General features: G+C 38.1%; 1 protein-coding gene across 9 annotated transcripts in view; it reads right to left on the bottom strand.

The window, feature by feature from the left end:
- CAPS2 (calcyphosine 2) overlaps nucleotides 1-25,341 on the bottom strand; it is a 50,660-nt gene that overhangs the window by 8,244 nt on the left and 17,075 nt on the right. For 8 of the 9 annotated variants that reach the window (XM_019960192.2, XM_019960189.2, XM_019960191.2 and 5 more), the window contains 9 exons: nucleotides 22,725-22,847; nucleotides 20,390-20,457; nucleotides 15,150-15,269; nucleotides 7,167-7,241; nucleotides 6,225-6,320; nucleotides 6,043-6,136; nucleotides 3,624-3,742; nucleotides 2,577-2,650; nucleotides 493-647 (listed from right to left, as the gene is read on the bottom strand). In XM_019960192.2, coding sequence (XP_019815751.2) covers nucleotides 493-647; nucleotides 2,577-2,650; nucleotides 3,624-3,742; nucleotides 6,043-6,136; nucleotides 6,225-6,320; nucleotides 7,167-7,241; nucleotides 15,150-15,269; nucleotides 20,390-20,457; nucleotides 22,725-22,847 — 924 coding nt within the window. Of the gene's footprint in view, nucleotides 1-492; nucleotides 648-2,576; nucleotides 2,651-3,623; nucleotides 3,743-6,042; nucleotides 6,137-6,224; nucleotides 6,321-7,166; nucleotides 7,242-15,149; nucleotides 15,270-20,389; nucleotides 20,458-20,572; nucleotides 20,768-22,724; nucleotides 22,848-23,870; nucleotides 24,077-25,341 lie in introns of all 9 variants that reach the window. The other variant, XM_019960195.2, reaches the window with a different exon arrangement.

The following is a 25,341-nucleotide window of genomic DNA, read 5'->3' on the forward strand; positions in this document are numbered from 1 at the left end:
CTTCTCCCTTTCCTCAAGCAGCCACTGTCTGATCCATGCTCCTCCTCCCCTCTTGTTTGCCTAATTCCTCCTCATCCTTCAAATCTCAGTTCTGATACATACCCACTCCAGAAATCCCATGAACTTCCTTCTCCTTCTCCATAACCTGGCTTGCAATTTATCTCACATGTTCTGAAAGCATTCTCTCTTTAACACTTACCATGCTTTTTCTGTAATCATTTATATCTTTCTTTTGATTATAAAGACTTTAAGAGTACAAAGTATGTCTTCTCAGAGTTAGAACAATGCCTGCTTATTAGGTTCTGAATAAGCATAGGGAGGAGGGATGAATGCTGACATTTAAAAAATCAACAGGATTTTCCTGACGGCTTAATACTGATAATGAGGCATAAAGAAGGAGACAAATGAACTACAAAAAGTTCAGTAGAAAAGTGAATAAGGCCACTTAAGAATAATAGTCACTCACTGCGGAGAATTATCTGTGGTACCTACGTTTTCGGACACTTCTAAGCGAAATAATTTTAGAGCTTGCTTAAAATCTGCCTTATCTAAAAGCCCGTTTCCTTCCTTGTCCAGTTGTTGAAGGTGTTTTCCCAATCCAGTCAATATACGAACGCCTCTTCTACGCAGTTGTTCTTTTAGCAGGTCTGTTTAGGAAGAAGTGATGGAAACTAATTATCCCTATGCATACCTGAATCAAACTGCAATTGTCCCTCTGGTAAGAAAAAAAAAGTTGACACAGCTGATATAAGGGATGTGAATAGGCAACCAGATCATGTGTATGGCTGACAAAAGGCTTTGGAAAACAGAATGCTTTTAGTAAAGTGGGTTATACACAAAATCCCACGTAAAGTATATCAGAGCTATAGCGCCACTGTGTGGTGAGACTGTTATATTTTTAATATGGGAAAATAATGGTTCACTTTATCAGCATGAAAATAACCTCAGCGTTACAAATAAAATCGTCATGCTTAAAAAATCTTCTAGGCTTCCACTTCACCTGATGAGCCTATATTTTTAATCTTTTTCCTCTTTCTTTGTTGGTACCAACTGAATTACAAATTTTTGAGTGATCTGCCTGACAGCTTATCAGTTCAAAATTTCTAAAATCGTTTGGAATCTTCAAATTGTAGCACATATTTAATAACATCAAGGCTTTAGAATGCTACCCTATACTTTTACACTTAAAGTAACCCTTTTTGCTCGGGATTTATAACAAGTTTTATCCCTAGGCCCATTCTCTTTGTGGGACAGATTTCATTTGATGCAGTCTGTACCATCTTCACTTAAGAAAATATAGGTAACTTTACCAAAGCAGTTATTAAATATAGTGCATTAGAGGGGAAACATGTCACTAGATATAAGGGTGACAAATCATACTGATCATGCTAGAATAAACTTTATTAACAATAGCATCAGGGATATTTCAGAGATCAAATACCAATCCTAGGAAACGTCAATCCACTCCTGTACTATTGCCTGGAAAATCCCATGGACAGAGGGGCCTGGTAGGCTACAGTCTGTGGGGTCACAAAGAGTCGGACACGACTGAGCGATTTCACAGACAACTTTTAAATCTCCTTTTAGCCTTGTTACTCCCATATCATCTTTATATGATAAATCAGGACTTACCAAAATTTATAAATTATATGTTGACTTCTGTGATGACTGGTTTAATGCCTTCCTGCCTTCTTGACTATGAGAGTCAACAAAGGACTTGTCTATTTGAGCCTCATAAACTGTACTAATTACAAGAGTAGACTCTAGAAACAAACCTTTAAAATATTTTAGTGTACAAACCTACATGTATTTCACATATTACCTACAACAACTCTGAAATTAATATGAGGTTATTATACCCATTTTAGACATAAAGAAAGAGGTGCAAGAGATATACACAAAGTCATATGTCTACTGAATGGAGAGTCCAAACATGGCTTCCAGTCTAGTATTTTTTTCCTACACTGCTGCTGCTGCTAAGTCTCTTCAGTCGTGTCCGACTCTGTACGACCCCATAGACGGCAGCCCACCAGGCTCCCCTATCCCCGGGATTCTCCAGGCAAGAACACTGGAGTGGGTTGCTAATTCCTTCTCCAATGCATGAAAGTGAAAAGTGAAAGTGAATGTCCGACTCTTAGTGACCCCATGGACTGCAGCCCACTAGACTCCTCCATCCATGGGATTTTCCAGGCAAGAGTACTGGAGTGGGGTGCCATTGCCTTCTCCTAGGCCACCACCAATTTCTTTATGATACCATAATATATAAAATGAGTACTACATAGTAAAAATCACATATCCATTTCATAGATAAAAACCACACTATCTAGTGCTTTCTAAAATGTTTAAGTTCATAAATGATATAATACTAGTTATTCAGTTAGACTCATTGAAGTAGGAGAGATCCTAAAAATATTTTCAAATATGTATTTGTGTATAAAATAAAAAGATAGGAAGCAAATAGGCAATATAAAAGAAGTGTCATAAAACTAAGTAATATCTGGAAAATACTGCTTTACTCCTTACAAAGAAAATGGTTGAAAATTACAACTATTTGAGAGTATAGTAATGGTACACACCTTGAATGGCCTTGAGAATCTTCCTATCGTTAGCTTCTTCACTGGTTACATCATCATGTTCCTCAGAATCAGTTCTGCAATTGACATGTTCATTGTAATACAAATATACTGTTTTGCAGTCTTAGTATAGGAACGCTAAGATTTCCCTGCTTTAGACCCAAAAAATTCTCAAAGAAAGATAGAAGAGTACTTAGAGATTAATCAACTCTTCCACCCTTGCTTGCGGCTTTAATCCTGAATATGCTAAATCAAAACAAAAATCCTTACATCTCCCAAGAACTACCTTTAAGCATTATGTTCAGTTTTATACTTATTTCAATCTTCTTTTTAAAAACTTAATTAAAACTATTATTTAAAAGCAGTTTTACCTTTAAATGTAAATACGGTATTTTAAAAAGCAAAAAAAAAAAAAATACAATCCTATTGAACAATACAGTAAAAGACAATAAAAGACAAGCAAAGACTTAGCCAATTTATGGCAGATGGCCTCTAATGTACTGATAGCACACCAGTTACTGTAATCTTGGCCAAAAAAGCACTCCACAAGAATAGCATAAATATTTTCTGCAATTAAAAAAAAAAAACTCAAATTCATTTAAAAGCTTTTGATTCATAGCATTATTTTTTCACTATGTATATTATCAGTCAATGGTCTACAAGCATGTGGGACCAAGATTTTTTTTTGTGCTTAGAAAAAGCACTGCTCTAAAAACATGGGAAAAGTTATTATATTATACTGTATCTCATCTTTTAAAATGTATTAGTTTGGTAGCATTTACTAAAATTAAAATGTTATAGTATAGGCAAATTAATAAAGTACTTTAACAAACTTAAAATGGGACATCTTAAATCTCCATTTGATTGTAACTGTTCCCACACATGGAGTATATTTGAGTACAAGATATAGCACATAAAATAGACATGTGTAGCTATGCTTTATTTTTCTTTAATGTAAATCTTAACTAAAATCAAAACATTTTGATATAGAATCTCACTTTAATAACAAATAATAATACCTCTAAAATGACAAATGCATGTGTGACTTACTTGAGAGAATCCAAAGCTCTCCAGTCAACATTTGTGATTCGAAGTGTAAGCACTGTGTTTTCTTTTACACTTTCTGGAAGTCTGGGATGATCAGAGCTCAAAAATGTCAAGTTTGCACCCTAAGGAAATTAACAAATGAATTATTTTAACTATGAAGTATGTAAGAAGTAAAATAGAACTAATAGTAATTTTAAATATTCAATTTTGATTACATCTAATATAGTATACTTTTATTCTAAAAATAAGTATATTGAGAGTATATTTAGAAACCACACAGGCTTCAGCAAATAATATAGGAAAATAGAACTAATTTCACAATCTCCCAATTAGAACAATCTTAGATGTAACAATTGATGTGAAAAAAAAAAAAGAATTCCAGTTTGTTTTTTTTTTTTTAAGAATTAGAGGAAAAAAGAACAAATTATCTCCATGGAAATTATGACACTCCAGAATACAGAAATAGAGCTATTGATCTGCAGAAAGATGTGCTGCAAACTGATGAACTATGAGAGATTCATTACCCTCTTTCCCCTGGTATTTTTAATATGGTTGTGTGTATTTATTTACGGCTGTGTAGGGCCTTCGTTGCTTTGTGTAGGCTTTCTCTGGCTGCAGAGTGGGGGCTACTCTTTGTCACAGTGTGCAGGCTGCTCACTGCAGGGGCTTCTCTTGTTGCGGGGAGCGCAGACTCCAGTCACGTGGGCTTCAGTGGCTGTGGCCTGTGGGCTCTACAGTGCAGGCTCGGGAGTTGTGGTGCAAGGGCTTAGTTGCTCCATGGCAAGTGGAATCTTCCCAGACCAGGGATCCAACCCATGGCCCCTACACTGGCAGGTGGATTCTTATCCACTGCTCCACCAGGGAAGTCCTCTTTCACCTGGTATTTTGATAACAAATATTACATAAATGTAAAACTAAGCTTAACCTGTTTGGAGCATCAAAGCTTTGGTGAAAAAATTCCCCTCAAAAGTCCTTCATCCAAACTTAGAAAATTGTTGTTATTTTAATTTCTGAGTTTCTCAAATGCTTTACCATCTGAGCCACCAGGAAAGTCTTCTCAAATATAGTCAAATATAAATAAACACAAATTTCAAATAATATGCTTAATTATGTCTTTTGAAAATCAGGGAAGAGATTTCTCTCCTTTTTCCTAGAGCATTTACTTTAGAAAACTATAAGTACTTTCTCCACTCTTTGATATGTATATAAGTTCTCTTGAAATTATTATTTAAACAATAGAGACTATTTGATATGTGTAATGTAATTCAATCCAATCTGGTCCTTTACTAGTCTTCAATCCATTCCCCAGACCGCAACCAGAAAAATCTGTCTAAATCACAAACCTACTGATGCTACCTCCTTTCATTCCATCCACCTTCTTACCTTTCAGTGACTCCCCAAGACGTTTTAGATAAGTCTTTATCACAAGGCCACTCTTAGTAAGTTCTCATTTGTCTCTTGCCAATCCCCACCTTGAAGTCAAGATCAGTAGGACTGAACTCCTTTCAGTTCTCAAAAACGGCCATGTCTTTGGAGCTTCTGTTCTGTGCACGACCTGTCTCCTCGCCTGAAAGCCTTGCCTCCCCTCTTCCATCTACACATCTGCGCCTGCCTACGTCCGGGTTGGGTGGCACGCCCTGAAGAAGCCTCCTTCGACTCTACAAAACTGGGTCACTGCCCCGCCTATGTGGCCCTCTGATCTCTTTCCCGTTAGAATATAATTCCCACAAAAGCAAGGATTCTTTTCAAGTTATTTACAGTTCTATTTCCAATGCTTAGCCTATGAGTATATGTTTTATATGAATGATCATTGTGGGTAGTGAGATAACATGACTGTGATCATTTCAAATTTCAGAGCACTATACAACTTCTAACATTACCTAAGATCATTTCACACTAAGGAATCCTCATGATATGCCATACACCAGGAGTTGTGCCAAGCAGGGAAATCACAAGGAAGATGAGCTAACCAGGAGATCTATGACAGCTCCAGAAGCCAAGCACCACTCTGTGTGGAGAAAAATGTGTGTCCCCAGAAGATAAGCCTGCATTAGGTGGAGAATTACTCCTGGTTCTATTGAAGTAGCCACCGACCCAGTGGTACAGGCTTTAAAAGCACCAGAACACCAGCTCTCTGGGGCTTCCATTGCAGGATAAGTTGGGGTGCGGGAGGAGGGTGGTGGAGCTGAGTAGGGTCACAAGGAATAAATGCTACGCTTAGATTCAAACCACTGGGATCTGGACCTGAGAGGCACCCCCTCTCCTAGAGAAACATCAACCATTAGCCAATATAAATGCCCCTGCTCAGCAAACAGGGAAAAGAATAAACTGGAAACTAGAAACCCTGCTCCCCTAGCCCCACAGGATCCCTCAAAGTCCAACACCAGGTAGTAAAACATGAGCACACACACACTCAACTTACAACATAAAGATCAGCAAGTCGGTACTGCTTTCCTTTCCTTCGTCCACGCTGATGACAATAAATGTTTTTTTGAATAAAAGGAAGCACATTTGTTCTAGAAGTTAAATGACAAAAATGTGAAATTATTCAGCTTCTCTGGGAAATAGTCATCTTGAGAGCTGTAACGATCTTTAACGGCATACCTATTTTTCCCAAATTGCCGATATTCATAAATTGTAAGGGACTGGTCATGAGTGAAAAAGAATCCAACCAGCTCTCTGCAAGCATCACGTCCATTTCTAGAAAAAGAAAATGGTATCAAAGATTTTCAAATAGGATACTTTTCATATTTAATGATATATGGATGCTTATGTGTCAAACAGAGATGCCAGGATTTGCTCAAATATGTGGTTATGGGAACCACAAGGGAACAATGACAGAGCTGGCTGAAGTGTCAACTTAATTCTAATGTGGATGGAGAAAAAAGCTTTACCTTATACTAATATGAATATGGATATATTACAATGTAGATTACTAATTTGGCTTAGACTTTAAGATAGTGAAAGACCTTAAAAAAATGTTGAGCTTGCAAGAAGCCACAAGAAAGATATACATTTATTACCTTTTGTCATGGAAATTTTAAAATCACTGAACAAATATGCTAATTTTTAAAAAGCCACCTTATCTTTAACATTCATGAAGAACATCGAGTAGCATTATGTGTTACTGGCAGTTTGTAAGACTAGATACCAGATTGAAGAACCACCTTCCTTGTCACTTTACTATATCTACTGTTACTTTAAGCCATTAAAGTGAAATTAAATAAATTACATAAAGGTTAATTTTTAAGTAGTTTAGAATCTTTTAGTAGTAACATATATCTTTAAAAAATTCATTTTATTTCTTTTTGAACGACATTTTAAAATCACATTTTAAATAATTTCTAATCAAGATGTTTTTCTTTTAGACTCATACTCCCCATAATTTTTATAAGAGATTAAGTATATATTATTACCTAAAAATGTTTGTGGTAAATTAACTTAAATGTAACGAATTTAACTAATTTCATTATTGCTACCTCTATTTGAAAAGAAAATACCTTTTAATAATCATAGGATTAAAAAATTTAATAAAGTCACAATTACCTTGATATGATCCTACCATCAAACTGCACTTTATGAGAAAGGATATTTTCAGTTAATGTAGACTGTGTTCTTATCCTGGCAAGAAATACAATTGTTAATAATTATTTTTAAAATACCTACATTAGATAACAAAAGTACCTAAAAGTTATGTCAATATTTTCAAATGCACATACTAGATAAAGATGAGGTTTAAACCTCTTTTTATTCCAGACTGCTATTGCTATTGCAGACGCAGAAGAAAGAACCCTGAGCTGTGGTATATAATGGGCTTCCCTGGTGGCTCGGTGGTAAAGAATCTACCTGCCAATGTAGGAGACGTAGTTTTGATTCCTGGATCGGAAGATACCCTGGAGCAGGAAATGGCAGCCCACTCCAGTGGAAAATTCCATAAACAGAGGAGCCTGGTGGGCACAGTCCATGAGGTTACAAAAGAGTCGGACATGACTTAGCAACTAAACAAAAACAACAAACTGTATATAATATGCAAATAACTTCTATGCTAGAACTTACCATATCAAAGTGCTAAGAAAGTCAGTGTGAAACAGAGATAGCACGTTTGTGCCTGGCACTGTTGCAAGGCTAACCAATAGCCATTTCTAACCCTCTTCTTTGCCTCTCTCCCACCACAGAATTTGCATTCTTAGCCTCTTACAACTAGAAGCGACTAAGGGACCCAGTTCTTCCAGTAAACTTCCAGGAAAGACTTGCTTTTTTCCTGATGAGAGAACAGCACGGAAAGAGCTCCAGCCTGTGAACACGGTGGGGATACGATGCCAGCAGCCACAGCAGCCATCAGGCAACCAAAAAGATCTCAGGGAAGCCAGCCCAGAGCTGTGCCTCGCTGAGCCACTCAACTAAAGCCAAAAACTGGCCACCTCCAAGCAGCCAGTTGTATAACGAAAATAAATCCTGATTCGTTTCAGCCACTGTCAGTCAGGTTTTCAGTTACGGGTAGCCGAAAACATTCCTTGCCAAAACAGAGTAGAGACAAAGAGTGCTGGGTGAGGTTCCAGTCTTGGCCATAGTTCTAGCTGTGAGACCTCAAATCAGTTATTTAATCTTTATGGCTTTTAAATGGCATTGAATGACCTCACAAAGACTGCCAGTCCTAAAATTCTGTTTAATAATATGAAGCAAAATCCAATGACACACACTTTGGCACCCTACTACCAATATTCTCCTCTGAAGATTCAGTGATGTCTCTTTATGTCCCTTCCTAAGTAATTTTATGATATTCCCATAAAACTGCAGCTATAATGAAATTGCAATAATGTAGCTCACTGAGATCTTGAAACGTTATACCTTTATAAAAATCTAGGTCTCAATGAAAGGTGAGCAACATATAGCAAATAAGAACTTGTAAATCAAATGAGAGTTCTGAACACAGAGTGTAGCCATGAGAGTTTGGTCATCTCATTTCAATTTAATCCATTAGTAATAATGTGTTCATTGAATGCCCACTACGTGCCTGAAACAGTTCTAAATGCTGAGAAAATAAAAGCAATAATAATACTAGCTACTATTTATTAAGAACTTCCTAGACACTAGTCTGTGTTAAAATCTTTTTAATGTGTATTGGTTCATTTAATGCTTGTAGTAACTCAATGAAGTAAGTGTTATTATCCCCGTTCTAAAAATAAGGTTTATACAGTTAAACAGTTAGCACATGGCATAGCCAAAAAAAGAAAAAAAAATTGCTCATAACCATTACATTATATTGCTTCTCAAGGTAAACAGAACTCAGTTTAACAGTGATAGATTGAAATAACAGTTTTAAGGATTCTAGTTTTCTTGAAAATACAAAAAAAAAAAAAAAAATAGGCATTTATATTACAAAATGGGAAGTTCCATGTTGGAGTTTTCAGTATCCGATACATAGCACCAATACTTCTCCAAGTTCTTAACCAATAGAGGAATAAGAATCAGGCGGATGAAGACTCACATATAAATTTTCTTATTGCTAAAGCAGTTGGAAACCATGGTTTAGAAATGTAGCAACAACAAGCTAATTCCTTAACACTAGAATTAAACAGACTAACCCACTCATTCCCACTGGGGAAGTACCCTGTAAAGCTCAGTGCACAGGACAGAATGTGTACTTCTGCAGACATCTGGGTCAAGGAACAAGAGGGGAGGAAGGCCTATACTATACGTGCCAATGCCTGCTTCCCACTCTATGGAGCAGAATTTTCTCCTCTTCTTCCTTTGGGAATAAGACTAAGGGCAGTTAAGTCCAATAATTCTGATCAAGCCCCCACAGGATTTTTTGTAGAACCAGACTAGCTAAATCTAAAACTTATATCGAAGAGGAAGCAGCTAAAGTGTGCCAAGACAATACTAAAGCTAAACAAGCTTTAAATATTTAATATATAACAGTACTAATTAAGACAGGATAATTCTGGTACAGGGATGTGTAACAGGTAGATGAGACTGAAAACAACAACAAGAACAACAACCTAGAAACCAACCATACATTTCTAACAACTTCATATATGACATAAGTGGCAATACAAGTCAGAGAGATAACAAGTTGGTGGTAGGGAGAGGTTTCATAAAGAAGATACAAGGGACACTAACAATAAATGGAGAGATTGGTAAACTGGTCTACAATAAATTTAGCAACTTTTGTTCATCAAAAAACATGATCAAGAGAATGAAAAGGTGACCAGAGGATAGGAAAAGACACGTCCAACAAATATAGCTGAAAAAGGACTTATAACTAGAGTATGTAAGTAAGTTCGACAAATCAATATGAAAAGATAACCCAATAGACTGGAAGGGACTATATAGACTATCCTATAAGAGGATACCCAGATGATGAACGTACCTATGCAAAAGTGCTCAACATCATTAGTCTTTAGTGAAATGTAAGGGAAAATCACCAATATATACCCATAAAATCACCAATATATACCTATGTTCAAACTACTGCACAATTGCACTCATCTCACAAGCTAGCAAAGTAATGCTCAAAATTCTCCAAGCCAGGCTTCAACGGTACATAAACCATGAACTTCCAGATGTTCAAGCTAGATTTAGAAAAGGCAGAAGAACCAGAGATCAAATTGCCAACATCCGTTGGATCATCAAAAAAGCAAGAGAGTTCCAGGAAACATCTATGTCTGCTTTATTGACCATGGCAAAGCCTTTGACTGTGTGGATCAGAACAGACTGTGGAAAATTCTTAGAGATGGGAAGAATCAATATAGTGAAAATGAGTATACTACCCAAAGCAATTTATAGATTCAATGCAATCCCTATCAAGCTACCAATGGTATATTTCACAGAGCTAAAACAAATAATTTCACAATTTGTATGGAAATGCAAAAAAAACTCAAATAGCCAAAGCAATCTTGAGAAAGAAGAATGGAACTGGGGAAATCAACCTGCCTGACTTCAGGCTCTACTACAAAGCCACAGTTATCAAGACAGTATGGTACTGGCACAAAGACAGAAATATAGATCAATGGAACAAAATAGAAAGCCCAGAGATAAATCCATGCACATATGGACACCTTATCTTTGACAAAGGAGGCAAGAATATACAATGGAGAAAAGACAATCTCTTTAACAAGTGGTGCTGGGAAAACTGGTCAGCCACTTGTAAAAGAATGAAACTAGAACACTTTCTAACACTATACACAAAAATAAACTCAAGACGGATTAAAGATCTAAACGTAAGACCAGAAACTATAAAACTCCTAGAGGAAAACATAAGCAAAACACTCTCCAACATAAATCACAGCAGGATCCTCTATGACTAACCTCCCAGAATACTGGAAATAAAAGCAAAAATAAACAAATGGGACCTAATTAAAATTAAAAGCTTCTGCACAACAAAGGAAACTATAAGCAAGGTGAAAAGACAGCCTTCAGAATGGGAGAAAATAATAGCAAATGAAGCAACTGACAAACAACTAATACCAAAAATATACAAGCAACTCCTGCAGCTCAATACAAGAAAAATAAACGACCCAATCAAAAAATGGGCCAAAGAACTAAACAGACATTTCTCCAAAGAAGACATACAGATGGCTAACAAACACATGAAAAGATGCTCAACATCACTCATTATCAGAGAAATGCAAATCAAAACCAAAATGAGGTACCATTTCACGCCAGTCAGAAAGGCTGAGATCCAAAAGTCTATAAGCAATAAATGCTGGAGACGGTGTGGAGAAAAGGGAACCCTCTTACACTGTTGGTAGGAATGCAAACTAGTATAGCCACTATGGCGAACAATCTGGAGATTCCTTAAAAAACTGGAAATAGAACTGCCTTATGATCCAGCAATCCCACTGCTGGGCATACACATCAAGGAAACCAGAATTGAAAGAGACACATGTACCCCAGTGTTCATCGCAGCACTGTTTATAATAGCCAGGACATGGAAGCAACCTAGATGTCCATCAGCAGACGAATGGATAAGAAAGCTGTGGTACATATACACAATGGAGTATTACTCAGCCATTAAAAAGAATACATTTGAATCAGTTCTAATGAGGTGGATGAAACTGGAGCCTATTATACAGAGTGAAGTAAGCCAGAAAGAAAAACACCAATACAGTATACTAATGCATATATATGGGATTTAGACAGTAACGATAACCCTGTATGCGAGAGAGCAAAAGAGACACAGATGCATAGAATAGTCTTTTGGACTCTGTGGGAGAGGGAGAGGGTGGGATGATTTGGGAGAATGGCATTGAAACATGTATAATATAAGAAATGAATTGCCAGTCCAGGTTCTATGCAGGATACAGGATGCTTGGGGCTGGTGCACTGGTATGACCCAGAGGGATGGTACGGGGAGGGAGGTGGGGGGTGGGGGGGTTCAGGATGGGGAACACGTGTATACCTGTGGTTGATTCATGTTGATATATGGCAAAACCAATAAAAATTAATTAATTAAAAAAGAGATGGGAATACCAGACCACCTGACCTGTCTCCTGAGAAATCTGTACGCAGGTCAAGAAGCAACAGTTAGAACTGGACATGGAACAACAGACTGGTTCCAAATAGGAAAAGGAGTACGTCAAGGCTGTATATTGTCACCCTGCTTATTTAACTTATATGTAGAGTACATCATGACAAATGCTGGGCTGGAAGAAGCACAAGCTGGAATCAAGATTGCTGGGAGAAATATCAATAATCTCAGATATGCAGATGACACCAACCTTATGGCAGAAAGTGAAGAACTAAAGATCCTCTTGATGAAAGTGAAAGAGGAGAGTGAAAAAGTTGGCTTAAAACTCAACATTCAGAAAACTAAGATCATGGCACCTGGTGCCATCTCTTTATAGCAAGTAGATGGGGAAACAATGGAAACAGTGACAGAATTTATTTTGGAGGACTCCAAAATCACTGCAGATGGTGACCGCAGCCATGAAATTAAAAGACGCTTTTGCTCCTTGGAAGAAAAGCTATGACCCACCTAGACAGCATATTAAAAAGCAGAGACATTACTTTGCCAACAAAGGTCCATCTAGTCAAATCTATGGTTTTTCCAGTAGTCATGTATAGATGTGAGACCTGGACTATAAAGAAAGCTGAGCACTTAAGAATTGATGCTTTTGAATTGTGGTGTTGGAGAAGACTCTTGAGAGTCCCTTGGACTGCAAGGAGATCCAACCAGTCCATCCTAAAGGAAATCAGTCCTGAATATTCACTAAGGACTAATGCTGAGGCTGAAACTCCGATACTCTGGCCACCTGATGTGAAGAACTGAATGCTTAGAAAAGATCCTGATGCTGGTAAAGATCAAAGGCGGGAGGAGAAGGGGACAACGGAGGATGAGATGGTTGGATGGCATCACCAACCCAATGAGCATGGATTTGAGCAAGCTCCAGGAGTTGTGATGGAGAGGGAAGCCTAACATGCTGCAGTCCATGGGGTCACAAACAGTCGGACAGGACTGAGTGACTGAACTGACTGATACCCATAAGAGGAACTAAAATGAAAAATATAGATAGTTACCAGTATCTTGTAAAGATACAGTGCCACTAGCACCTTCTTACTGCTACTGGTGGGAGTTTTAATTGTAGCAACCACTTTGGAAGACTATTTGACAGTATTCTTTAAAGCTGAACATATGCATAGTAGATGGGCCAGCAATTCCACTTCAAAGTGAGTACTGAGCAGAAATGAGTACATATGCTCATCAAAAGGCATGCACTAAAGTTTATGGCAGCACTATCCACAAACTGCCAAATGTCCACCAACAGCTGTGAGTAAACAAACCGTGGTATATTTATACAATAAAATACTGTACAGTAAGGAGGATAAGGGACAACTACAAATAACACAGATTAAACTTGCAAACTTAACGTTAAGCAAAAGAATTCAGACTCAGAGTCCAAGTTTTGTGAGTTCATGTAAATTCATAACCAGACAATAGCAATCTACAATGTTAGGATGGAGAGGCTAACCTGGGGCGGCAGAGGAGCTGGGAAGTAACTGAGGGGCAGCAATGGTTTCTGGGGTGCTGACCTGTTTCTTGGTCTAGGAATAAGGCATACGTTTTGTTCAGTTTGTGAAAATTCCTATGCTGTACATTTAAAATGTGTACACTTTGTGAATGAATGTTTTATTTCTATAAAAGTTTACTTTAAGAAAGACAAGTTTAGACATATGGTAGCTGAGTGATGGTCCCTGAAAGATACTCATATCCTAATCTTCAGGTCACATTAATTAATTTACACATGATAACAGGGACTTTGCAAATGTGATTAAGTTAAAGATCTGGAGATGAGAAGATTAACCAGGATTATACAGGTAGGTTCAGTGCAATCACAAGTGTTTTATAAAAGGAGAGCAGAAGGATATGTGATACCTACAGAAGAGGAACAGCAGAGTAATAACACTCCTCTGCTTTGAAGATGGTGGAGGGACCACAAGCCAAGGAACAAAGGCAGCCCCTAGACACTGAAAAAGGCAAAGAAGCGATTCTTCCCCAAAGCCTCCGGAAGGAATGCAGTCCTGTCAGCACCTTGATTGTAGATTTCTGAACTCCAGAAGTGGAAGAGAATAAATGTGTGTCGTTTCAAAAATACTATTTGTGATAATCTGTTACAGCAGCAATAGGAAATTAACGCATGATACCTTCAAATATTTAAAGGTATGGAAACTTCTAGAAAATAAGATAAGGCTTCTAGAAATAAGAATGAGACAAAAAGACCTAAGTTATAAGAAAGTGAAAGTGAAAGTGAAGTCGCTCAGTCGTGTCCGACTCTTTGCAACCCCGTGGACTGTAATCTACCAGGCTCCTCCATCCATGGGATTCTCCAGGCAAGAATACTGGAGTGGGTTGCCATTTCCTTCTCTAGGGGATCTTCCTGACCCAGGGATTGAACCCGGGTCTCCGGCCTTGCAGGCAGACGCTTTAACCTCTGAGTCACCAGGGAAGTTATAAGAAAGTACTGACAATTATACCAATCTGAAAATATTAAAAAACTGCTCTAAGAACTGGTGGGTTCTCTATTCTATTAAATCTGAGGCTAAATGTCAATTATCGGTGAAGTTGGTGAGAACTTTCAGTGGACTGCACCAGCGAACTATAAAAATCCATACCAAACCAAGTACTTTGTACTTCATAAAGTACTTGGTACTTTGTACTTCATAAAGTACAAAGTAAAAGGCAAAAAGTAATATTTTTTAAAAAATACTAATTTTGAATTATGTCATAGAAATTCAGCCAGTATATATTGTGCATATACAGATGTCTCAGTTACTACATTGTGTCTTTTCACATGTATTGCTGCCTGAGTTTCTGGCTGTCACTCCTAAATTATAAATAGAAGATCTGGAGGGCAAAGTTTATCCCAGTATCTTAAAGTGACAGAACTGGGATCTGAACTCCAAAAATTCCACTTTCCTTTATACAGAAAAGATAAAAACACAAAGGAAAAAATTTCCATTAGATACAAAAGTACATTTGAAAAATATAACATACTACATCCTTATTTTATATAAAAGCCTTCTTACTTTGTTTCATGCAGTGTTCTTTTCCTAAATCGAATAGGTGCCAGCTTTGAATCTGGAAGGATATGAGAAATTTCTGGCTTCTCAGAGGTTAAATTTTGCTCTGGATCACTGATTACAGCCCTATACAGGAAAACACAACAGTCTGACAATTAAATATTATAATGAAATGCTCTAGTATTCACATATTTATAAGCAGTTGGAAAAATCCATATACAAATGCCAATTTATACTACTGGCAGAATGAATGATCTATCAGATATTAAATGAACAAATTTAATAATTAAAAACATCATACAAGTGAATATTCTTATCTATCTCTTTTTCCATAAGTATTATCTAAAAATAAATCGAAATTTCTGAGAGGATTTGGAGCTTCAGGTCTTCCTCTTACTATTCTTTAAACAAAAAGACACTGTGCCGACGACTTCTGAATAAAAGGAAGTATGTAACCAACCATATGGATTTCTGGGGTGGGGAGGAAGCATTCCAAGTGAAAGGGAAAATAAATGCAAAGTACCTGAGACATCAGTGACTCTGGTATGTTTTAGAAGGGAGGAAGCCAGATGGCAAAGCAGAGTAAACGAGAGAAGTAGGAAAAGGGGTCCAGGGTCTAATGGTGGGCAAAACATGCAGGGATTGGGGAGAATGTGCTACTGACCCCAGTTTTTTAGCACTCCTGATTCACACCCTTGGCGTGCCCTCATTATAATGGTAGTATACTTTCTTTGGCTTTAAGTTTAGCCATTGGAAATGCTTTGGCAGTGGGTGGCTCTGCTGATCTGACCTGAACTAATTCGTGCAAGTGTGGGTGGTTTGGGAATCTGTTCATCTAGGTTAATTGTGGCTAAGTGGTCCAGCTGCATGTAGGGAAGGACTTTCCTTTTGAGAACAAGTGGGTTAACCAAGCTAACAAAGATGGCAGAAGCACAAAAAAGCAAATGGAAACATGAGGTTTTTTAAGGATTAAACTCAGAATTAAGCCCACTGCTTTTGGTCATATATAATGGGCCAAACTAAGTGAAAAGTAATAGCTACTCAGCCAAGTCTAGCCTGGACAGCTGACCTGAAGACACATGAGCATTAATTAATGACTACTGTTTTAAGCTACTAGGTTTTATAGTGATAGGTAACCAATACATGTGCATACTCGGTCACTTCAGTCATGTCTGACTCTGCAACCCCACGGACTGTAGCCCACAAGGCTCCTCTGTGCATAGGGGTCTCCTGGCAAGAATACTGGCATGGGTTGCCTTTTTCTCTTCCAGTGGATCTTCCCGACCCAGGGACTGAACCCTTGTGTCCTCCGTCTCCCGCACGGCAACAGATTCTTCACCCACTGAGCCACCTGGGAAGCAACCGATACATAGGTCTTACAGATTTTATTCTGATTGACATGGATGTTACTGGAAGGTTTGATGTGGCTTATGTTTTTAATGGACTCACTGGCTGCTAGGTTGAGAATAGACCAATTAGGGGCAAATGCAGGTACAATGAGTCCAATTAGAAAGTGTCTGAAATAATCCAGGAGACAGGAAATGACAGGGTGAACAGGGAGGGTGGCAGCAGAGGGGGATAAATTTATTTTGATGGTAGACCTGAGTTTGCCAATGAACTGCATATAGGATTTGAGTGAAAGAGAAGGATTAAAGGCATTAACAAGATTTTAAGCCTAAATAACTTGAAGAATTATTACAAATAGCTGAGAAAAGAAAAGATGCAAAAGGCAAAGGAGAAAAAGACATACCCATCTGAATGTAGAGTTCAAAGAATAGAAAGGAGAGATAAGAAAGCCTTCCTCAGCGATCAGTGCAAAGAAACAGAGGGAAACACTAGAATAGGAAAGACTAGAAATCTCTTCAAGAAAATTAGAGATACCAAGGCAACTTCTCATGCAAGGATGGGCACAATAAAGGACAGAAATGTATATGGACCTAACAGAAGCAGAAGACATTAAGAAGAGGTGGCAAGAATACACAGAAGAACTATACAAAAAAGATCTTCATGACCCAGATAACTAGGATGGTGTGATCACTAACCTAGAGCCAGACATCCTGGAATGTGAAGGCAAGTGGACCAGAGGAAGCATCACTATGAACAAAGCTAGTGGAGGTGACGGAATTCCAGTTGAGCTATTTCAAATCCTGAAAGATGATGCTATGAAAGTGCTGCACTCAATATGCCAGCAAATTTGGAAAACTCAGCAGTGGCCATAGGACTGGAGAAGGTCAGTTTTCACCAATCCCAAAGAAAGGCAATGCCAAAGAATGCTCAAACTACCGCACAGTTGCACTCATCTCACACACTAGTAAAGTCATGCTCAAAATTCTCCAAGCCAGGCTTCAGCAATACGTGAACCGTGAACTTCCAGATACTCAAGCTGGTTTTAGAAAAGGCAGAGGATCCAGAGATCAAATTGCCAACATTTGATAGATCATCGAAAAAGCAAGAGAATTCCAGAAAAAAATCTACTTCTGCTTTATTGACTATGCCAAAGCCTTTGACTGTGTGGATAACAATAAACTGCAGAAAATTCTGAAAGAGATGGGAATACCAGACCACCTGACCTGTCTCCTGAGAAACCTGTATGCAGGTCAAGAAGCAACAGTTAGAACTGGCCACAGAACAACAGACTAGTTCCAAATTGGGAAAGGAGTACATCAAGGCTATATATTGTCACCGTGCTTATTTAACTTAGATGCATAGTACATTATGAGAAATGCTGGGCTGGATGAAGCACACGATGGAATCAAGATTGCCAGAAGAAATATCAACCACCTCAGATATGCAGATGACACCACCCTTATGGCAGAGAGCAAAGAAGAACTGAAGAGCCTCTTGATGATAGTGAAAGAGTAGTGTGAAAAAGTTGGCTTAAACTTCAACATTCAAAAAACTAAGATCATGGCATCCAGTCCCATCACTTCATGGCAAATAGATGGGGCAACAATGGAAACAGTGAAAGACTTTATTTTGGGGGGCTCGAAAATCACTGCAGATGGTGACCCAGCCATGAAATTAAAAGACACTTCTCCTTGGAAGAAAAGCTATGACAACCTAGACAGCATATTAAAAAGCAGAGACATTACTTTGCCAACAAACATCTGTGTAGTCAAAGCTATGGTTTTTCCAGTAGTCATGTATGGATGTGAGTTGGACTATAAAGAAAGCTGAGTGCCAAAGAATTGATGCTTTTGAACTGTGATGTTGGAGAAGACTCTTGAGAGTCCCTAGGACTGCAAGGAAATCAAATCAGTCAATTCTAAAGGAAATCAGTCCTGAATATTCACTGGAAGGACTGATGCTGAAGCTGAAACTCCAATACTTTAGCCCCTTGATGTGAAGAACTGACTGCTTAGAAAAGACTCTGATGCTGGTAAAGATCGAAGGCAGGAGGAGAAGGGGACGACAGAGGATCAGAATGTTGGGTGGCATCACTGACTCGATGGACATGAGTTTGAGTAAGCTCTGGGAGTTGATGATGGATAGGGAAGCCTGGCGTGCTGCAGTCCGTGGGGTTGCAAAGAGTTGGACATGAATGAGTGACTGAACTGACGGACTGAACTTGAAGAATATTGTTGCCATGGAAGAAAACTAAAGAGGATTTCATAATAACGGAATGAAAAAGAACAACTTGCAGAAACCAAAGTAACATTTTCCAACGTTACTTTGGGATTTGGATTAGGGCTGCATCAGCATATAGATGGTTACTGAAGACCCGATACTGGATGAAATCACCTAGAAAGTAAAAGGAGAAGTCCAAGAAGTAGAAGTCCTTGTGTATTCCTGTGTATAAAGATAGGAGAGGTGAAGACGAACGAAGACAGGAGGCTGAGGATTGGAAAGTAGGAGGGTAAACCAGCCATGTGTGGTATGCCAGAAGCCAAGGGAGGGAAAAAAAAAGTGCTTTACAGGGAAGAAAGTACTCAACCCTGTATATGGCACTGATGGGTTGAGTAACTGAGAAATAGGTAATTGCCATTAACCCGGCAATATGGACGCCACTAGAAGGAAATGCAATGTACTCCAGTGTTCTTGCCTGGAGAATCCGCGGGACGGGGGAGCCTAGTGGGTTGCCATCTATGGGGTCACACAGAGTCGGACACAAGTGAAGCGAGTCAGCAGCAGCAGCAGCAGTTATCTTATGAAGAGACACTGCGGTGGCATTTTGGGAGTAAAAATGTAAAGTCAGTTCATGAGGTGATAAAGGGCAAATACTGAAGACTGTAACAAAACTGTGTCAAAAAATTAACTAAGAAACAGGTATATAGACTATCATTCTTTCTCTCTGCCAACCAACTAAGTAGTTAACTTTTTCAAAGCTAAATTTGAGTCTTACCTCTGCTGTGAAGACTTCCTAGACTATCCCAGCCTCTTCTGAAATCCTGCATTACTTACATATTCATGCAATTTAGCACAGCAGGTATTGAAACTTTATCTAGTTTTCTAAGGGTTGTGAAACTTTACGTTAGGCTTTAGAACTCTTGACAATCCCACAGTTCCCAAAGTGCACTGAGTCACACTCGGGTGCCACAGGGAAGTCAAAGGAACACCGCTGGACATGTTTAGTTTTTGAGGGAAATAGTGATACTTCATTATTGTGGCATACCACAAAAACTACGAGCTCCAAGTAATTCACAGCTTCAGCAAAACACCACATTACACGCCGTCAATGAATGATATTACATCTTTGCAAAACTGGCTTTTCTACAGTTGCTGTGATAAAAAGCAGGGGCCAGGTGGGCTAGAAAGTGAGAGTGGCAGCATTCCATCCAATTCTAAGATTTGAGAGATGATTTGTCATCCAAGAAGTGCATAGTGAGTAGCTGCATATTTATGAAGGAAATAAAAACATTTTTTCAATTTGTATTATTTTTTCAGATGACCATTAAGTTATTAGGAAGAAAATATTTACTAAGCTATTTAGACAAAAAATACTTAGTAAATAGAACTGTGAAGTATTTCTGTTGGGCAAGGAGTCTGGTGGGAAAAAAAAGTGCAGTAAACAGAGAAAGTATGGAAACCTCTGAGTTGACCATTCCAATGCAGATGTCATGTATAAAAAGGAAATGTAGGGGAGGGAGGAGGGAGACCTGTGGCGGATTCATTTTGATATTTGGCAAAACCAATACAATATTGTAAAGTTTAAAAATAAAATAAAATTTTAAAAAATAAAGATAAAAAAATAAAATAAAAAGGAAATGTAGTGAATGTTTTCTGAATGGATCTCTATTAACGCTTGCCTGGATAAGTGGTCTATCATCACTTGCTCTGCAACCATCTGTTTCTTCTTCTCTGCAGCCACAACATCCTGAGAAGAGAAAATGAAGAAAACGCCATTGTCCATAAAGCAGAACAATACTATAGTTAACACAAGAGTCCTAAAACATAAATTAAACATTTCCAATTTCTTTCTTAGAGATTACCATATCATCTTTTCCCAATGGCTTCCCCAGTGGCTCAGCCGGGAAAAAATCTGCCTGCAACACAGGAGACACAGGAGATGCGGCTTTGATCCCTGGGTCAGAAGATCCCATGGAGAAGGAAATGGCAACCTGCTCCAGTATTCTTGCCTGAGAAATCCCGTGACAGAGGAGCCTTGCAGGCTACTGTCTATGGGGCTGCAAAGAGTTGGACATGACTGAGAGACTAAGCACATTCATATCATCATTAATAAATTTGAATTCCAATTATTTAATCTAAAAATACATTTATTTGCTAAAATGTAATGCCATTAAAGTTTGGTGGAAATCATCAGTGATTTCCATATCAGTCAGACAATGGATGTAAAACCCAAAAGCAAGCGAGAGAGGTGACATTGATGAGTATAGAGTCCATGGAGAACATGCACCCTGGGTGCTGACATTTACCGTGACTTATACTTTGGAGGAAAAGTCAGAACCACCCTCAGGCACGTTGACTTAGAGAGCTGTGTAAACAGAAGGCAGATTAGAAGCAGAAATCACACAAATGCAACTGAAAAATGACAAAGTAGAAGAGATGGACATAAAAACCACAGGTTCACTGCTTCTGTTGTTCATTTAGTTAAAAACTAAGTTGAAAAGTTTCCACCCACATTTAAAAAGTAAATTGGTACTAATTTCACATGCATTCAAAATTTACTCATGTAAAATATCTCCTTTAAAAGATTGATACAGGGGTGCTACCACAATAGAGTAAAATGTGCTTAATGGTGAATTAAGATATGATGCCACTTAGAAAGTAATTGAATGGGAAAAGAAATCCACAAACACCTATATGGCTCTGGATTATCCTAAGAGCAGTAGCCAAAGGCCTTATGTATTTAGTAATATCCAATCAAGTACAACTTTAGTGAAAAATGAAAGTTGCTCGGTCACATCTGACTCTCTGCGACACTGTGAACTGTAAACTGCCAGTCTCTTCCATCCATGCAATTCTCCAAGCAAAAATACTGGAGTGGGTTGCCATTACCTTTTTAGGGGATCTTCTCAACCCAGGGATCAAACCAGGGACTCCTGCATTGCAGGCAGATTCTGTACTGTCTGAGCCACCAGGGAAGCCCCAAAAAAGTATACTTTAGAAATATACCAAAATAAGCCTTATCTGGGACACAACTTTGCAAGGAACATTTTTTAATTTTTCTATAACCCTGGTAATACTCCTTTTTCTATTAAGCATAAACATCTATATAATAAGCATAAACATCTATATAATAATGCATATAAAATAATGTACATGTGATTTTTAATAAACAAACAAATTACCAACTTGGGACACCTGCAGAAAATCAGTCCACCTGGCCCAGAGATTGATTACATCTTGCTGTCAGTTCAGAATGGATTGATTCAGAATGATTGCTATCCAAATAAAATCTATTTTGAATATCCACTCAATGATAATGTATCTAGCTAAATCCACATTGCTTTATTATTATTTAGGCTATCTAAAGCAGAATTTTCTCAATTTTAAGCCAACACACATTGATAGCCCATCAATCAATTACAGGTGTACCTGAGGTATTAATCACCTGGGGGTGTCTAGGGAGCCAATGGCCTCCAACTCCAAGCAGCTTGGTCTGCATACTCCAGGACACTATAGAAATGCTATAATTATCTATTTGTACAATAACTAGTCTAAGTAATACTCATTAAGAAATCTCATTCATTTTGTAAAAAGTATAAAGTTAACATTGAGACTAGGGCTTTGTTTCTCTTTTCCTAAAGAAAAATTACATTATCCCTGCCCTTCAGTTTTATTAGCTTATGATTTTCAAAACAAAAAGATTATCCAGCTACTTCTTTGTGGGGAAAGGGGTGATACCGGATTAGCCCACTGTCATCGTGGTCAGTTAACATTCTGAACAGTGTAAACCAAATTTTTACAAACTTCCAAAGATGGAAGATGACTTTTCCACAGTAAACATACCAAACGTCAATCCATGGTAGAAGTGAGGGCTGAACCTGGCGTATTAATGACTATTCACCTCAGTCCAACTTCAACTGTTGGAATCATTTCTTCAAATTTAAGGCTGCAAAACTTCGGAGGGCAAATTATCTTAAACGGTTTATCAAATCAGTAAAAGTACCAATAACTTACAGCATCAGATTTTCCTGTACTCCGTTGGAGAATGTGAGGGTTGGCTGCATAACCCAGCTGTAGCAGGGCTTTCCTGTCCAGAGTTGTCAGATCATCTGTGATGGCTTCTGCACCTTGTACACACTGGATGTGAAGCAATGAGTGAGCCCTCATATGCATGCTTAGAACATTTGCTTTTAACAATATAAAGAATAAAACAATGACTGGATACATCAGATTAAGAGTATAGGCTCTGATAATCAGACCGCCTATTGAATCCAGCTCTCCCACTTTGTAGCTAGATGACATCTCTGTGCCTCAGTTTACTCATAAGTAAAATGGCAATTAATTGGTAACTGTTTTGTACTCCAAAAAATGATTAAATGAGGTGATATATGGGCAACACATTTCAGAAGTACCTGACATATAGTAAGCATTACAAAAAAAATAGCAACTATTATAACTATAATTGTCCATTTGAGTCTTTGTAAAGTTTATAAATATGGGCATGTCATTCATTTATAAAGCTAAGTTCACAAGTAAAATGATACTAATATATGGATGTATCCTTTGAGATTGTTAAAATCAAACACAAACAGAAACCAGCCTTAAAAATTCCCTGAGCAGACAATACCAGTTTAGTCATACAAGCAAAGCTTAATTTAGCTTATTTTACGAGACAAGTGAGACTAACTTGACCAGGGTTACTTCCTGCTTATGTCTCTAGAAATCATAAGTGAAACTTACACTGTTCCCCCAAACTGATATGAAGTAACCACTAACCCATCCCTTATCATTTAAGAAAATTCTGGTATTAAAACCAATCACTGTGAGGCATCAACAGGCACTGCCGCCACACTATGTAAGCTGCTTTATAACAATAGCTCCCTGGGTCTCTTTCCATGTGTAATTTGAGTACTTCCAGTTCAAGAACTGACCGTTTGGTGTGTACACAAAACTTTTACTAATTACTGCTTTGGTGATTCATCGGTTTTATGTCTGCTATTTCTGAACTTTTAACAACATTCTAAAGAGGTAAATGATAAATTTTTCTCTGAATACTAGATGTGTTTATATGAGCTTAAGAAAATATAATGCTCCAATAGGATGACAACTTATCAAAAATGTAATAGATTACAAGTGTATCTCCCCAGGGCTTGTTCTTACTTCAGATTTTCCTTGAAAGGTCACATTTCATCTTCATAGTCTTCACTGTCTCCATGACCTTCGATTGCTACATGAAACTTTATTATACATTTGTTTATGATCTGTTGCCTGCCTCTCCTGTTGTAAGTTCCATGAGGGCAGCAACCTTGTCTGTCTTTTTCATTGCAGGATCCCTGGTGCCAGAGCAGGACCACATGAGGTTGGCACTGTATCCAATGAGTGAATAATGAATCGTAAGTGTGTACTATTGGGAAATAAATTTATGAGGATACTTTATAATTTTATTTATTTACCCACTAATATCTGTTTTTCCTAAGTAGTGATTTGACACTCACCAAAAAGATGTTTAACATTACATAAGGTAAATTTAAGAAAGATTAAATTAACAGACATGTTTCAGTATAAGCCAGGTTCTGCATTAAGTACAGGTTGGAGGAAACTTTCAAAAGCATCTTACTTTGTTTCAACTTGTTTTCAGTCTTTTACCCAAGGGAAACTGTGGCATTTCCACTTGGCATCTCAGATTTAACCTCCCCAAATCAGACTTCATTGTGATATCCCCCACTCCAGTTAATGAAAAATGCACCCTTTGAATTGCTCAACTCAAAAAGCCTTAGCGTCATCTTTCATCTTTCCTTTCTCTCAAGCCTAAAACCAATCCATCACCAAATATTCTGAGCCTTACCTTCAGAAACTGTCTAGAATCGAAGTTCTCGTTGTGACCAGTTCTTATCTAAATCTGCTGCAACCACCTGGGTCCAAGCAGGCATCCTTATCTCTTGCCTGGATTATTGGGATAGCCTCCACAGTAAAACCCATTCTCAACAAAACGGAATAGAAAGTAAAGTCCTGAAGTGGTCTACAAGACCTCTCTGATCTGCCTCCCAGCCTCTGCTTCCCTTTAACTCACTGAAAAAATCTCCTCCCACCTCTCCCTTGCTCTTCTCCCTCATCACACTGCTCTTAATATTTCTTAAATACTCCATGCCCACTCCTACTTCATGACACTAAGAGTTTCTTCTAACTGGCTTACCTCTTACCCCTTTTGAATGTGCCCTAAAATGCTACCTTATGGAAAAGATCTTCTCTGATGATCCTGTACAAACTACAACCCCAACCTTGGCTTTCCAAGTTTCCTTTACTCATAGTTTTTATCATCATCTATCATATTAGAGGACTTCCTGGTGGCTCAGAAGATAAAGAATCTGCCTGCAATGCAGGAGATCCGGGTTCCATCTCTGGGTCAGGAAGATCCTCTGCAGAAGGGAATGGCTACCCAACTGATTCATTCATTTATTCTTTTTTTTTTTTCTGCAAGAGCAGGGATACTTGTCTGTTTTAGTCACTGACTTATCATCAGTGCCTGGAAAGGTACCTTGCATATCATGAAACATTAGAGAACTATTTTTGAAAGAATGAACAATGAATGAATTAGTAGGTGTTTTGTCTTTTTATAGAGTTGGTGAAAAAA

The sequence above is a fragment of the Bos indicus genome, chromosome 5 (genome assembly GCF_029378745.1).
Source record: "Bos indicus isolate NIAB-ARS_2022 breed Sahiwal x Tharparkar chromosome 5, NIAB-ARS_B.indTharparkar_mat_pri_1.0, whole genome shotgun sequence".
NCBI classification, from domain to species: Eukaryota; Metazoa; Chordata; class Mammalia; order Artiodactyla; family Bovidae; genus Bos; species Bos indicus.